This window comes from Chironomus tepperi, unplaced genomic scaffold (genome assembly GCF_022539635.2).
Source record: "Chironomus tepperi strain 1889 unplaced genomic scaffold, CSIRO-AGI_Ctep_v1 contig_275, whole genome shotgun sequence".
Lineage (NCBI taxonomy): Eukaryota > Metazoa > Arthropoda > Insecta > Diptera > Chironomidae > Chironomus > Chironomus tepperi.
Genome location: NW_027226397.1, coordinates 98,967 through 116,536, shown reverse-complemented (window position 1 = coordinate 116,536; position 17,570 = coordinate 98,967). Strand labels below are relative to the sequence as shown.

Below are 17,570 nucleotides of genomic sequence, written 5' to 3'. Positions count from 1 at the left end.
AATTTTCCTTAAATTTACACGGGTGTTATCATGCAGAACTAATATCCAGTTTCAGTCTAGTCACTTATTAATTCATAGAATGGTAAGTTTTTTTATTTTATATTTTATGTTATGGTTTTTCTATCTTATGAATCGATAATAAACGTTCATTGTGTACTTGCATGAGTTCGTTAGCTTCTAGCTATGAAAATTTATATTCAATCGGTTGGTCTCACGAGAGCTTTTGTTTTGCGATTTATTCATATTAACCCTCTTCAATATACACTCTACATAATGTTTTTTTTTTTTATTATATCAGATTTCATATTTTTTCGAAAAATATGGACGCTAATAAATTCATTTTGTATGAAGAATAGTACGGTTGATTGCTTTGCCAGTTGATTTGGGTGAATTATTAATTGAATGACTATTTAGGAGGAATGGGAGGGATGGATTTATGTCATATTTATTGACAACTGAGATGAATAAATCATGAAAATATTTACATGACTTGAGTTGTGAACTGATAGTTTTAGTAAATTATTTTGTAGTTAAGGAAGTGATTGATTGAAATTAGTTTTGTTAGTGTTGGCAATTAGGAGTTGATTAAAAATAATGAACTGCTCTAAGAACATTATTTTTTTAAAAAAGGAGCATCATTAAATACCGTTTTAATTTTACCGAAACACCACTAAACTGCTAACAATTATAAGTAGCTTCAAGTATGGACATTTCAGAATGATTAGGTAACATCATATAATTTGCAAGATACTTCGGGATCTTCAGGAAATTTTAGTTTATCGAGATTAGGACTTTATAGACCGAAAATCAACCATATGACCAACTCAGAGTCAATTTCATGCTAAATTCGGCTTCATATCAACCTGACACTTGACCGAAGATCACAGTGCACAAAAAAGAAAAAAATATATATAGCCTGATCCTAGTGACACTGGTCTGTTTCTTTAAGTAATATAATCATTGAGAACCAGAGCAGCACCAAGGTGTTGTGCTGTTAATAATTGTTTAACGAATGAGGATGCATCAGACATCTTACACACAGTAAATATAGAATTTTTAGTGGAATCAGAACTACTCCGTTTATGACATTATTACCTGTAGTCTACAAAGAAAAGCTGAGAGCCACATTTCCACTACATACTATTCGAGAAAGGACAAGTGCAAAAGATTCTCCTACCGAGTCTCGAATCCAAGATAGCAGAAAATAAAAGCTAGGCAGTTGTAAAAATTAGGAATTTAAGTATTAAACCATTCCACCACCGAGTCACATCGATTCACTGTCTATAGGTAGGTTCGTTAAAATACAGATACGTCATGTGAGTGGTCATATAACTAACTGAAGGAAGCTGTCGATCGAGATGGCATTTAGAATCAAGAATTGATAGGTAGAAGCCAGCAATAGAGGCAGTTTCAGGCGAAATTAATGGAAGATAATGGATCTCAATTAAAGGCAGTGAAGAAGAAGAAATTTGCCTAATGTGAACCAAATTTGTCGCTGAAATACGACGACATGATAAATTCCTTTCTCTTTTGCTCATTAGATGCGCTTTAGTACATCCCAAAAATCAAAGAATCCCAACTTGTATATCTTGTTGTTTTCAATTCCATCCACATTTCGTGTATACCATACCAATCAGTGCAACGCTATCAATAGCATATTTGAAGCTAATAACTGCTCTGTTCCTTCCTTCCTCTTTCACTTCAAACAATCTCTTAACACGCGCTCAAAATATTGAGCACTTAAGCTAAAGTTTTATGCACCATCCTTCTATCTTTATCTTAACTTCAGTCTGTTCTGCTTGCATGCTGCAAGTGAGATAATTTCATTCCTTTTTACATTAAAAACTATAAAGTTATAAGAAAAATGTAGAAAAAACTAGTGTATCGGGTAGAAACCCAATGCGGATATATTCACACCGTCCATAAAAAGTCTCGCCGGTAGGCCAAATGTTTGAGGGATCAGGCTCCAGCAGGTAGGCCAAGCTTCGCTTGGCACATGTTTGAGGGATCAGGCTCCAGCAGGTAGGCTGCTTCGCTTGGCAAATGTTTGAGGGATCAGGCTGCGGGTAGGCCAAGCTTCGCTTGGCAAATGTTTGAGGGATCAAGCTCCAGCGGGTAGGCCAAGCTTCGCTTGGCACATGTTTGAGGGATCAGGCTCCAGCGGGCAGGCCAAGCTTCGCTTGGCACATGCTTGAGGGATCAGGCTCCAGCGGGTAGTCCAAGCTTCGCTTGGCACATGTTTGAGGGATCAGGCTCCAGCGGGTAGGCCAAGCTTCGCTTGGCACATGTTTGAGGGATCAGGCTCCAGCGGGCAGGCCAAGCTTCGCTTGGCACATGCTTGAGGGATCAGGCTCCAGCGGGTAGTCCAAGCTTCGCTTGGCACATGTTTGAGGGATCAGGCTCCAGCGGGTAGGCCAAGCTTCGCTTGGCAAATGTTTGAGAGATCAAGCTCCAGCGGGTAGGCCAAGCTTCGCTTGGCAAATGTTTGAGGGATCAGGCTCCAGCGGGTAGGCCAAGCTTCGCTTGGCAAATGTTTGAGGGATCAAGCTCCAGCGGGTAGGCCAAGCTTCGCTTGGCACATATTTGAGGGATCAAGCTCCAGCGGGTAGTCCAAGCTTCGCTTGGCACATGTTTGAGGGATCAGGCTCCAGCGGGTAGGCCAAGCTTCGCTTGGCAAATGTTTGAGGGTTCAGGCTCCAGCGGGTAGGCCAAGCTTCGCTTAGCAAATGTTTGAGGGATCAGGCTTGGCAAATGTTTGAGGGATCAAGCTCCAGTGGGTAGGCCAAGCTTCGCTTGGTACATATTTGAGGGATCAAGCTCCAGCGGGTAGTCCAAGCTTCGCTTGGCAAATGTTTGAGGGATCAAGCTCCAGCGGGTAGGCCAAGCTTCGCTTGGCACATATTTGAGGGATCAAGCTCCAGCGGGTAGTCCAAGCTTCGCTTGGCACATGTTTGAGGGATCAGGCTCCAGCGGGTAGGCCAAGCTTCGCTTGGCAAATGTTTGAGGGATCAAGCTCCAGTGGGTAGGCCAAGCTTCGCTTGGCAAATGTTTGAGGGATCAAGCTCCAGTGGGTAGGCCAAGCTTCGCTTGGCAAATGTTTGAGGGATCAGGCTCCAGTGGGTAGGCTGCTTCGCTTGGCAAATGTTTGAGGGATCAAGCTCCAGTGGGTAGGCTTTCGCTTGGCAAATGTTTGAGGGATCAAGAGTGGGAAGGCTTTCGCTTGGCACATGTTTGAGGGATCAGGCTCCAGGGTAGGCCAAGCTTCGCTTGGCAAATGTTTGAGGGATCAAGCTCCTGTAAGTCCAAGCTTCGCTTGGCACATGTTTGAGGGATCAGGCTCCAGCGGGTAGGCTGCTTCGCTTGGCAAATGTTTGAGGGATCAAGCTCCAGTGGGTAGGCTCGCTTGGCAAATGTTTGAGGGATCAGGCTCCAGTGGGTAGGCTGCTTCGCTTGGCAAATGTTTGAGGGATCAAGCTCCAGTGGGTAGGCCAAGGTTCGCTTTGTACATATTTGAGGGATCAAGCTCCAGCGGTAGTCCAAGCTTCGCTTGGCAAATGTTTGAGGGATCAAGCTCCAGAGGCTTTCGCTTGGCACATATTTGAGGGATCAAGCTCCAGCGGGTAGTCCAAGCTTCGCTTGGCACATGTTTGAGGGATCAGGCTCCAGCGGGTAGGCCAAGCTTCGATTGGCAAATGTTTGAGGGATCAAGCTCCAGCGGGTAGGCCAAGCTTCGCTTGGCAAATGTTTGAGGGATCAAGCTCCAGCGGGTAGGCTGCTTCGCTTGGCAAATGTTTGAGGGATCAGGCTCCAGCGGGCAGGCCAAGCTTCGCTTGGCAAATGTTTGAGGGATCAAGCTCCAGCGGGTAGGCCAAGCTTCGCTTGGCAAATGTTTGAGGGATCAAGCTCCGGTGGATAGGCCAAGCTTCGCTTGGCACATGTTTGAGGGATCAGGCTCCAGCGGGTAGGCCAAGCTTCGCTTGGCAAATGTTTGAGGGATCAAGCTCCAGCGGGTAGGCCAAGCTTCGCTTGGCACATGTTTGAGGGATCAGGCTCCAGTGGGTAGGCAGCTTCGCTTGGCAAATGTTTGAGGGATCAAGCTCCAGCGGGTAGGCCAAGCTTCGCTTGGCACATGTTTGAGGGATCAAGCTCCAGCGAGTAGGCCAAGCTTCGCTTGGCAAATGTTTGAGGGATCAAGCTCCAGCGGGTAGGCCAAGCTTCGCTTGGCACATGTTTGAGGGATCAGGCTCCAGGGGTAGGCCAAGCTTCGCTTGGCAAATGTTTGAGGGATCAAGCTCCAGCGGGTAGGCTGCTTCGCTTGGCACATGTTTGAGGGATCAAGCTCCAGCGGGTAGGCCAAGCTTCGCTTGGCAAATGTTTGAGGGATCAAGCTCCAGCGGGTAGGCCAAGCTTCGCTTGGCACATGTTTGAGGGATCAAGCTCCAGCGAGTAGGCCAAGCTTCGCTTGGCAAATGTTTGAGGAATCAAGCTCCAGCGGACATGTTTGATACTTTTCATACAATGTTCAAAGTTTCAAAAAATCATAATAACCATTGATTTTGAAATTTTGTATGAAAACGATAGTTTTTTGCTTTTTTAGAAGCAACGGCTGTTCCTACCATACCCAAAATCTAATCAGCTCTTCTATAGAGCAGCACGGATCGATTGCAAAAAACTAGAAGTCTCTACGATGTCTTGTTATTGAGATTTCTTGCTGATTAACTTGTTTGTTTGCTTGTTTGTTTGTTTGCTTGCTTACAGAAAGCGAATTTTTCGATTTTCTCAGCAATGCCTCAACCAATTTCAAATCTGTTTTTTGATTATGGTGAGGAATTCCAGGCACAAACTTTTTGCGATAGAACATAACTTGCAATTGTGCCTAGTTTTGCTGGAAAATCCAAAAAACTGATTTTTCAATCTGAACAAATTCAATACATTCACACGTGAAAACGGTGTGAATATAAAAAAAACTTTTCAAGATTTTCTATTAAAGTTTTTTAAATTCTTTCTTAGTGGCTGTAATGCAGTTAAGCTAGCGACTAAAGCGAGGGATCTCATCATTTAAATTGATGAAGGTGTCTTATTGTTTTAAATTTATTGCTTTTCATCATTGCTGCAATATTCTTTGATTGAAAACTTTTCTTCTTTTGTACTTGTTGAATGGATTTTTTACTGTACAAGCTGCTTTTGTTCTTATTTCATTCTCTCTTTTTTCTCATCTTTTATACTGATGCAATATTTGGAGATGATTCAATTCTGTGCTTAAAAAAAAGAATGATTTATTTTTCTCATTTTATCTTGAAATTATTTTTAAATTGAAAAGTTTTTTTTTTGCCGTATTTTATTTTAAATGAAGAAGTTTTGTAGAAAAAAAAGCTTCAATTTTATTTTAATCAAATGTCAATTTAGTTGATGAAAAGGTAGCTATTGTAGTCCGAGATGATACAAATGAAGAAGGCTTCTACACTGAGCTTTTAAAGCTCCGTCTTCAAATCTATTTTATTAATATCAAATGCTGTGTCATTTTGCCAGTTGTATGAGAGCAATACTTACTTACTTATTGAAACCAGGGTTGGTGTGTTTTTAAAAAATGTCACATGTAAAAATGTGTGGATATGTGTGGGAAATGTGTGAATATCCACATATATCCACACATGTTCACACATATCCACATATTTTTCCCTGTGCAACATGAAATATGTGACATATGTGTACACATTCTGTAAAACAGAATATGTTGTAACAACCCTGATTGTAACCATGTTCCTATGAGGAGCTCACTTATTTAATTACTTCGCTGACCATACAGATCAATTGTGATCAATGACCTGATTCAGATGTCGTCTAAAACAAGCTCTTTTACTGGCTACTGTTTGTCAATTTCGTAGGAGCTTAGGTTACAACAAAAGGCTTTCCATGATATTCTGTTGTTGGCTCTGTCACCTAGCTTTTACAAATTCTCTGTTGGTACGTTGAACTGACAATATTTCATCACTGTTCTGCGCCAGGTACCTTATGAAAGCAATAAGGAGCTTTAGAAGCGCTATTGCAGAGCATTCTTTATTTGTGTCGTTTGGGTAGAGATCGTTCGCAAAATTACGTAACGTTTAAGGGAAGAAGTTACAATTTTTGTAGGGATTACACAATTTTTGTTACAAAGCATTAAGGTGATTCAGCATTAAACCCGTGGACGCCCAAAGATCTCTTGGAAGGAAGCTGTCGAAATTGGCAAGTGGAAGCCAGCGATAGAACCAGCTTCAGGCGACTCCCGTGGGTGGTCATGGATCACAATTTATCTGTACGACCGGCGAAGTAAGTAAGTAATTAAAGTGAATGCAGAATGGTCTCATAAAATATATTTCTGGCGTTATGCAATTTTCGAACGTTCCCGTAAATCAGTTGTATGCAATCTTTTGCCGCGTCACACTGCTTTGCCGATAAAACTTTTTGGAAACGCCATGAACCGTGCGCCGTGTACGGGTTCGTTCAAGGTTAATCTCCATTGTGAGCCACGAAAAATGAAAGGTTGTCCACAACTTAGTTAGCAATTCGAATAGAACAAGTTGGTTAAATGTTGGATAAAAAAACCGGCACTAGACTAGCGTGACTCTGGTATGTTGCCGAATTTAATCTGAATCTGGCACCAAGTCAGAGTCACATCAACCAGATGCCAGGTTTTTGATCAATTAAACGATTAGTACTCTTCGTCCAAAATAAATGTTCATCAGAAGCAGAATTAAATCAGTCTGACATGAGACACCAAATCAGTTTAAATAAAATAAACACAAAACTTATAACAATTGCCAGTAAACTGTAAAAAAACATGCAAAACTTTCCAATTTAAACTATTTTACTGTCATACCTTGTTCCACCTAAACAAACACAAAATATTCTGTAAGTTTAAATTTGTTAATTATCCATTTACAATAAAAGTAAATCAACATTTTGAGAAAGTTTGTTCTCAAAACATGAAGATTGAATGCAAATTTGAAATTTTTTCAATTCCATTCAATTCATAAAAATTCATCAGCAAACTTTTAATTTCCTTTTCAAAGGTTGCATTTTGTTCTTTTTTCCTCTCTGTTGCTTTCGCATTATCAACTTTGATGAAATGAAGGAAAAAAGTCGCTCAAGTAGATTTTTTTGTAAAGTTGTTAAGTGATTTTCAAGTAACTTTGGATGTTTAACATAATGTCTTGTTAATAACTAGAAGTACGGTCGACTAGAGACATTTTCTTTGGTAAGTACTATAAAATATGGCATGAGTAAATCTAGAAATTAACCAGTAATTATGTTACTTTATCCAATTACTTACTTATTTCTACATCGCTGGCCATACATATCAAATATGATCCATGGCCTCCTTCAGTCGGCGCCTGAAGTTGGCTCTATCGCTGAATACCGTTTGCAAATTAATAATTTCAAGTATGACACTATTCTATTAGATTCTACTTGATTCTTTCTACTTTGTCCACTTAAGACTTAAAATTAAGGATTTGAATGATACCTTCATTCACAGTCAAATTATGTTCATTTAGTCAATTGTCTAATTAACTAAGTAGTCATGCTAAGCTTCAGCATTACTATGCTTTACACTAAAATTCTCTAGACAGACTCTTGGACAGTAAGAGGTGCTTTTAAACAATTCTATGAATATTTTTCTGGATGAATCCGCTTGCATACCTTCTGCTGAGGTGTTAATGAAAGATCCGAGGTACTTGAATTCTTGCACTATTTCGAATTGTTTGCCAATGACATGAAGGTGTCTGTATAACTTTCTGCTTTGTTCTGTCTGATGCAACGACCATTTGCTCGAACAGGCTCATGAGTATGCTTGCAAAATTAATTGTCCTCGACTATATTGATTCAGTATACTCATTTAGATGAGTATAATAATTGTCTGTAAGGTTAGGAGGCTACAATTCTAGGCTATTTATAGAGACAGTATTTCACTTATTTTTGGTAAATGAGGCTAAAGTTTATAATTGATCTGTGTGGTCAGCGAAGTAAGAACAGCTAAAAATAATAATAATAATAATAATAAGCTCTGGTTTCAATGGATAAGAATGATTGTTAATATTCCTGAGCTTCTTACATTAGTTATTTTTTGAAGTAGACATACAACTAGTCAGGGGCGTATTCAGCGGAAAGGGAAGGAAAGTGTTATCAAAACCAACAAAAACTCAGTCCTATGATACACTAAATATGTAGTAGGGTTTGCCAAAATTAGATGCGCATATATGCATAGGTACAAAAAACTGCAGGACTGCGTATATTGGCAAACCCTCCTAAAAAGGCACCCTAAAAATTAACAAAATTATTTCATCCTGAAACATATAAGTAAGCTCATACTTTAATCGAATCTACACCAAGAAGATGAATAATTCCATCAAACCTTCATTCCCCCTTCTCATCACTACTAAAATAAAAGCAAAAAAAAAAATTAATTTATCTGAGTAAAGAAGAATGAAGAAAGAAAGAAAAAAAAAATTCAATTTAATTAATTTAAACTTTATAAATTTCCATTTCATTACATTTGAGCTAATGACTATTAGTTTTCTTTTGAATAGTTGAACTAATTGATGAAATTCCATTAGCAGCAACTCCACTTTCATCACTAAATGTGACCTTCTTTGACTTGTCAAGATAGACGCTACGTTTTGAGTTGCATCGTTCCTTAATACACACAATAATAACGAGTAATGTCAAAAACACAACCAATGCTATAAATAATGTTAGAAAACCATCTAATCCACCGCTCGGTGTCGATAAGGGATCACCAATCACATGAGAATCATCTACAGATGAATTTGTCTGATGATGGTCGCCCGGTATCGATGGATGATGTTCATCAGTATTTGAAAAATCCTTTATAATTCCATTGTTCAAATATTGTTCAAATATATTCTTCATTTCATCCCTTCTCAAATCAAATTCATTCTCGTGCATGTCATCGAACTCACATGGGTCAGTCTGCAAATCAAATAGACATGGCTGTGTACGACTACATTCAATATTGATGACAATAGATTCATTTATATCATTCATATTACAATGGATTTTTGCACGATGTCTTATTAACATAATCTTATTTGCTGTTATGTCATCAAACAGTTCATGGACATCTGATTTGATAATTGATTCAACGTATGTATTAAAGTCATAATTTTCATTTGTAGCACTTTCCATGTTTTGATTATTGATACTGTCATAAATGATTGAATTTGATGTGCCATAACATAGCTTCCAGTTGTTATCGATAAAAAAATTATCACCATAAATTGATGTACGTACTTTTTCATTATTGTTGAGTGCCATCCAATGATTTACACCATCAATAAAAATTCGATCTTTAGTACGCCATTCAAGATGTGCAGCATTGACTAGGGTTGGTAGGATATCACTTATATGAAATAATTCATTTGAAACACTTTGTTTAATGGATAATAAGTCACTGTAGATGAATGCTATACGACGTATATTGCTTTCAATTGGTGACTTTTGCATCTCATATGCATTTTCTGTTGGCAATGCCATGAAGATTATTATTGTGTCTTTAAGTACTTCACGTTCGTGTAATTTTGACACAATTGTGCCGACGATGTCGTCGAGAACTGATATTTTGACTGGAAATTAAGTAATATTGATAAAATAAATGACAATATTTGTTCAATTGCATAAGAGTTTGTTCGCAAATGACGTTCAATATGTATAAAATGTGTAGCTTGTGCTGATGAATCAGATAGCTAAATTAGTCACAAATGAAATGACATTTACTAGTGTTTTATCACATCATAAAAGTAATTTTGACTCAAAATCGTCTAGTACTTGACAAGGTTAGACTAAATGTTTAAAATAGACAAATATACAGTGCCACAGACAATGTCTGGGATTAGATAATAAGATGCCTGAATAAAAGTGTTCAGTGTTGCTATAGACTAGTGTAGGACAAGCTGAGTACCGAACATTTTGGATAAGCCATGATAAGATTCATACCGTGTGTGGTTTAGTCAAGGCTTTCCACCAGGATGTGTCGCGACAGACCCAAAGACCCATCACAACTAGAGACACTATTTAAAGTCCAGATACTAACCCTTTTAATCCTAGTATTACAAGTGGGCAAAATCGTATTAGAATATATTCGAATATTTGCCCAACCCTAATTACAAGCAATAAAGTTGTTTAATTATTCAGACCTAGAGATCATGAGGTCGTGAAAAGAGCTATTGAGAGACATAGTATCTCATTTAGTATCGGTACTTGGCAAACAAATACCAGGGCTTGGCCCAGCTTTAAGAGATCTCTTAGGGAGGTCATTGATTGCAGTTGATCTGTAGAAAAGATTCTGCACAACAAGTGAAATAGGTAAATAGCGATCATGACTGGCCCGAAAAGCACGAAACAGTGAATCTTTGCAAAATTCGTTACCAGGCCGGTGTGACTCTGACTTGATGTAGCTTTCGATTTAAATCCAGACGGTCATCGTTAAGTCGGCCTGGATTTTGCATCGATTAGTTTTCTTGTGCTATTTGGATGAACAAGTCATTGCATTAAATGTGAAGAAAAGGCCGGTATGGAGCTTAAACAGAAGCGTCTTCAGACATTTCCTTTGCTAACCAATAAGCTTATGTGCGCTCTAGACAAAAAAATAAGCAAGTAAGTAATTGTCTAGACCCAATACACACCTATGCATTAATCCCTGCTTACAACCATGTCTGGTCATTTAACTCTCCATCAATAATCATATTGAACGTCATAAATGCATAACACTCCATACTCACTATCATATCCAAGATATCCAAAGTCAACAGATAGTAAAAATGGCTCATTGTTATTTGAAATTGAATTGAATATCGTATTGTAGAACAATCCAGCATTTGTATAATTTTTTGATGTTAAAATGTTCACATTATATCCATTACGTTCGAAATATGTTGACAAAAGATTGGGATTGCCGTATGATGAACGTTTGTAACATCCTGAATATAGTGACTCACTTCCTCCATTTGAGTAAAAGTGATTCAATATTATTCCTGCATATGCCAAACGATCAATATTTGGTGTTGAATTTTCATTGTCAACTCGATTCACATGAATACCCAAATCGTTCCAGTTCTGTGAAAGAGACACACATATGTGATATAAAGAGATAGTTGCTGAGTGATGTGAAGGGCGTAATGAATGAATCTGTTCGACACATTTAGGTGGACTTAAAAGTTGAAATGTGACAGTTGAATGACAAGAATTAAGAAATTGGCAACAATTCTTTTATGCTGAATTTATATTGGACATGATAAATTGGTGCAGATAAATAGGGGTGACCCTAACAGGTCAAGAGCATGCTTTCATGGTACATAAAGACCACTACATCACCTAAAAACGGTCTCTTTACCTATTAGATGATCTTCTGATTCAAAAAATAAAGCTACAATTTATACAAAAATCAGTCTTTAAACTTTACAACCGTCACATGGAAGACACATGTGGCAGATCTAAGAGTTATCTCTATGACAATCATAATATTTGTTTAGTGATATTTTAAGACTAAACGTGCGATATTGCCGGCGATAATTCCAGAAATAAAAAATGATGTCTCGAGACTTTGTCGATGTATAAATAACATGATTTTTGAATCTATAACAAGCGCTACTTATCAATAAGAGTTGTACATCATTTTGTGATTGACAAGTTGCTACCAAAAATAAATATTTTGTTGATCTTGTGATCTTATACAACAGAAATTTACTACCTAACACTACTCTAATGATTGATTATCCAATCATTTAAGTGAATTCTGACTGGTTATGATCCCAGTTTAAACTCTAGGTCTATTGAGTGCAGTAGTCTGGCGCATCTTCACTAGTTAAACAATCACTAGCTTCAAATCGCCCTAACACAGATCTGGATCTCAAAAGATCTGAATAACTAAAGGTTTTTATACGCTTTTATTTAGGTTGCTCTGTTTAAGACTTTCAAATTTTCAAGTACCTACTTCGACCACTTCTACTTAACTTCAGAGGCTGAAATTTGGCATAGTGGTGTATTATAGGCTAATATAGAACACATTAATAAGATTTTTGAAAAAAAATTAAATTTTGCTAAAGTTAGGGCCAAAAAACTAGTTTTTTAAGGCCAAAATCTACGATTTCTTGATATATTTCTACTTTCATGGAAGCTGGAGAGCTGAAATTTGGCATGAAAGTATATCTTAGATACTCTGTATTATAGTAAAACGAACTTTGCAAAATTTTAAAATTTCGTAGTAGTTAGGGCCAAAAAACTAGTATTTTTACTCAAAATCAAAGGAATTTTCGACATATTGACCACATTTATTATCCGATTGATCTGAAATTTTAACAAAATCTTTTATTAAGCATTTTCAATAGAAACCAAAAAGAATTTTAGGAAAAAATTGAAAGTTGACGATTTTATAATAACAAACCCTAATTTTTGGCCTGTTTTAAAGTATGAATTTATCTTCATGGAATACAAAATCGAAATTTTTTAAAATTTGTGTACTCTGTTCTATTTAGAACCAAATTCATTTCGAATTAAAATTTAAATTGACATTTAAAAGCGATTTTTAGTCTTCAGTATTAACAATTCGGATACTAACAATTTTTGATAGAGAAAACTAAAAAGTAAAAAATAAAAATATGTAAAAAAAAGTTTTTTAAAGATACGCTTTTATTTAGGTGCAATGAAAAGTAGAAAATAATATTTAGATTCCAGTCTCAAATTTAAAAGAGACAAATTTTTAAAATTCGACAAAGAAAATTATAATAAAAGCGTGGGCAAATCTACAGAAGCCATTATCAAAGCCCACGCTTTTATTATAATTTTCTTTATCGAATTTTAAAAATTTGTCTCTTTTAAATTTGAGACTGGAATCTAAATATTATTTTCTACTTTTCATTGCACCTAAATAAAAGCGTATCTTTAAAAAACTTTTTTTTACATATTTTTATTTAAAGTAGATTCAACTGTCACTGTACCTATCATAACCTAGCCAATGACCTTAAACTGACAGAATAAAGGTAAAACCTTGTAAATTCAAAACAATGCATTATATTGTTAAAAAGGTAAATCCATATCAATAAAGGCTAGAACAAGCTGTCTACTTATGAATGTTATAAAATATGCCACCCTGTATGCCACTAAATGTGTCGATTAGGATTCGTACTCGAGTAGAACAGACGGTGATTAGTACACCAAATGTGTTGTTATTAGGGCGTAAATCCAACACTAAACTTGACTTCACTCTGACCTGAAAACTGATTTAATTGAATTGGGTCTAGTTTTCAGCCAATTCTTGGGTTTTTGCCTTGCGGGTTTCATGACAAATTCCACAAATTTCAAGTTCATAATTTTTCCTAGTGAACAAAAATACGTTACATCTAATTATCAACTTGATTATGGCAAAACTAATTTAAACAGATTATTGTCCACTTGGATAAGCTATGAACATGAAATTTGTGGAATTTGTCATAATAATCGTAAGACACAAATCGTAGAACCGGCTGAAAATCTGCCCTCGGGCCAAATTCGATTCTATCTCAGGTCAGAGTCTAGTCAGCCATCGTCATTGTCATCAACTGGATAATAACTTGTCATTAAGTAGTGATAACGTATTTTTGTACAGTAAAACTAATTATAACTAGTTGTAAAATTCGAGTTATAACTAGTTGATGACAAGTTGATGTCTAGTTGATGACTAGTTCTAACGTTTTTTTGTCAACTCAGATTGACATTCAGTCATCTAACCCCAGCCTGTTCTTCTCGGTGTTAAAAACCATCATTCAAATTAAAATAAATTTTTATGATATTCATACCAAGTTATTGACATGCAATAAGATAACATTTGGGTGCTTTGTATCATTAAAAATCGTACTCGATACGACAATATGAATTATTGCAAGTAGAAGAAACGATAGTTTTAGCATCATTTTATGCTCCAATTCCTCGACAATAAATAAAACTTTTCTTTTGTCTTTTTAGAGCTTTTCACTGCACAATAAAATTATTGCGTTGAGGAAGATTGTCTTTCTCCTCCTTTTATTGTCTTTTCACAAATAATACACAAAAATCCATTCACTTTTATGTTGCACAACAACAACAACTTCTTTTTTGCCGTGTCTTTACTCGTTCTCGTAGTTTTTCGTTCTGATGAAAAACTTTACTTTTTTTGAGTCACAAAAAATAATATTTAATGAAAAGTCAGAGTGTATTTACACAAGAAGTCAATTAATATGTCTTATTCACACATGATATAAATGTCTCAATGGCAACGTGATGAGATTGAAGATATATATTGCTTTATCGTTGATGCCTAAAAACAAACTGTTGAAAAAATGTTTAATAAAGTTGTAAAATTTATTTTTTTGTGACTTGAAATCCAATTGTTTAATTTTTTTTTTGTGTTGTTCCTCGATATCGTTCTAGAAAGATAAGCGCCGTTGTCTTTGTTGACACATCGCACACAAATGAAATGTGAAATGACAACCCGGGAATGAAATGAATTTTTTCGAACAGAGATTTTTTTATATTTTTTAAAATTACGGCACATTACATTCGTTTACTTCCAGGTTGGATATGGAGTAAGAGTTGTGTTCAAGTGTATAATGCTGTGATGGACAATATAAATATCTAGTTCGTAACTAGACTTACGATCGACTTATGACATTTTCTCCATAATGTGTCATAAAATAGTCGACCGTAGATCTAATTACTAACTAGACCAGTGATGGATAACCTGTGTACCACGACTATTGTGCCTTCAAAAAAATGTTGAAAATGCCATGAGACGTATGCCGTGTGTAGATTCGATTACGGCTTACGACAAAGGTGTGCAGTGAAAAATGAAAGTTTGCCCAGCACTAAACTAGACATTCTTAAATTGCTCACTCGGAGCAGTTGTGGACAACCTTTTTTGATTGCAGTCTAGGTCACAAACTAAGGGAATCCATGGATCACAATTGATCGGTACGAACAGAGAAGAAGGTTAGCAAGTTTGCAGTTGATTAGACCATTTGCCCACTTGCTCAATTGTCTGTAGGATCAACTGTCATTTTTGTAGTCTTAATGTTCGCTTGTTTGTGAAATTATTTGTATGATAAATGTTTTATCCGTCATTTTGTTCTTAATGTCAATCGTGCTCTCAATACAGGGGGATATTCAAGGAGTGGAAGGGTTTTAGGGTTCGAGCCGCCTCATTTTTGAACAAAATCCCAACTTTAGGTAAGCCCAGCCATAACAACATGAGAAAATTATTGTCATAGGTCTGTTAACTTCTAAATGATTCATAGTAAAGCTAGTAAAGAACATAAACGTAATCAAACCACAAAATCCAGCACGGAAGTTCAAAGTCCATTTCCAAAAGTTAACTTTTTTCATGCTTTTGTTATTACAATTTAATTAAGTAAAGTAATTTATTCAACATTTGATAGAATCATTGTCAAATGAACTTGCACGGTTATTCACGGTCATTTACTTGATAAATTACGTTTTCATTTTACTCATTGTTGATATTAAAATTGTTTAACACAAAAAAAAGTGCTATAAAAAGCACAAAAATTGTTAACATGATATGTATTATCATTTATTACATGTGATTTATCTCTGAAATGTGAGCGGATATAAATCTTTCACTGTAGACGCTTCTGCTATCATGTTTAACTGTTTCTAATAATTTTTTAAGCTTTTTTTGTTTCGTTGTTGCTGAATGAAATGAAATTAATTATGGATGAGACTGTATCAAGTATTGATTATTTTACTTGAATAAATTCCTTTTTTTTGGGGGGAATTTATGGCACTGATTTTTTTTGCCGCTTCTCTAGAATCCTACCACAACATACGAGTTAGAAATATTTTGGGTACATGGGATGAAGCGCATTTTCTAGTCCAAACTGTTGTTTTTGTAAGATGTAAGAATTGTGAGACAAATAGACATCGATAATCGTAAATAGACACAGTTGGACACAGATAGACACAGAGACACAGATAGACACAGATAGCCACTATTAGACACTAATAGACTAATAATAGACACATATAGACATAGCAAGACATAGATATTCATAGATATAGACAGATTCGCACAGAAAGAGACAGAAAGACATAAATAGACACGAATAAACACAGATCGACTCAGCCAGAAATATAAAGAGACAAATAGAGACAAATAGATACAAATCAACACAGATAGATGCAGATAGACTCAGATATAGACAGATAGACCCAGAGAGACTGACAAACAGACAGCCAGACAACAAATAACAACTTTTTGTACCACAAAAATTGCAAATAGCTTTAAAAATAAAGTTTCAAAGTCAGCTTTCGTTCGGATACATATTTTTGGACATAAATTTTGTGTCATTCTTGCTCCTCGCCGATAGAGAAAATTAAATTCTTCTGTTCTATATATATATATATATATATATTTAATTTATGGTGTCCGAAGCGTGTTTGCATAATTTTTTTCATAAATTTCATTGTCTCAAATTTCCTGGCAACAAAAGCCGATGACATTTATAACATATATCTTAATTTATGAGCGCTTGTTATGCCATGGGGGAGATTCTGACATCGAGGATATTGATATGAACTTAGTTTTTTTTTGGTTAAATATATTGGATAGGATGGCCTTTATGGATTTTTTGGTGATTTATTCAATTAAAAGTTTGAAATTTATTTTTTAGGGAATTTAAAGGAACTTAATGGTAATTTGTATGAAATTTGAGATACTTAGTGTCATGAGGGAATGACAACTTGTCACCAGGAAGATGCTATGGCCACAATTAAGCAAAATTCTCCTGTCAAGGCTTACTTGCTTATTTTTCTGACCATACAAATCTATTTTGATGCATTGGTTTCCTTAGATGACCTCTTAAGCTGACTCTACGACTTGGTGACGGATTCGCTTTAAATCCAATTAATTCGATATAAATCCGGTACCATACCAGAGCCTAGTTAGCCTTGGGCTAGAATTTAGATCGATTACATTTGCTATTTTGCACGAGGATAACCAAAAAGCTCATCGAAGGAAGCTGTTTATAGAGACAGTAAAGCATTTAATATCAGAAATTGGCAAGAGGTAGTTAGCGATAGGGCCAGTTTCAGGTGATATCTGAGGAAGCCTATGGATTAGGATTGATCTGTAAGTACTTAAGAATTTGTGGTAATCTGGAATGTCCACTACAAACCCTCAACATTCCTTAAAAATGCGCCTTAAACCACAATCATTAAACTTCCTCCCCCTCTAAAATCTCACATTAATTTCGGAAGCATGCTGTGTGACGATTAATGTTATGTATCTAGACCACACTGTTGACACAAAAAAAAAAGTTTCCTTCTTTTCACTAGTTATGAAAATTTTTTGGCTGAAGCTTGTGTTGAGTAAATTTAGACGAGAACAAAAGCCGATGTTAATTAAATGATAGCGATGATTCATCAAAGATTGATACAATAAGTCCGTCGTGTCACCAAACATTCAAGAATTGTCATTTGGGTCGATTTTTTAAAACAGAATTAGGCTTGAAGCGGAATCAACTGATCTCATTAACATTACACAATGC

The 17,570-nt window shown here is 36.1% G+C and overlaps 1 protein-coding gene across 1 annotated transcript; it reads right to left on the bottom strand.

Moving 5' to 3' along the window:
• Nucleotides 1-8,492: 8,492 nt before the first annotated feature.
• Nucleotides 8,493-14,437, bottom strand: LOC139091989 (uncharacterized). The gene is made up of 3 exons (XM_070642255.1): nt 13,830-14,437; nt 10,779-11,112; nt 8,493-9,623 (listed from the first exon to the last, which is right to left on the bottom strand). The coding sequence occupies exons 1-3, from the start codon at nt 13,941-13,943 to the stop codon at nt 8,539-8,541; spliced, it is 1,533 nt and encodes a 510-aa protein (XP_070498356.1). The 5' UTR covers nt 13,944-14,437; the 3' UTR covers nt 8,493-8,538.
• Between the last annotated feature and the right edge of the window lie 3,133 nt (nt 14,438-17,570).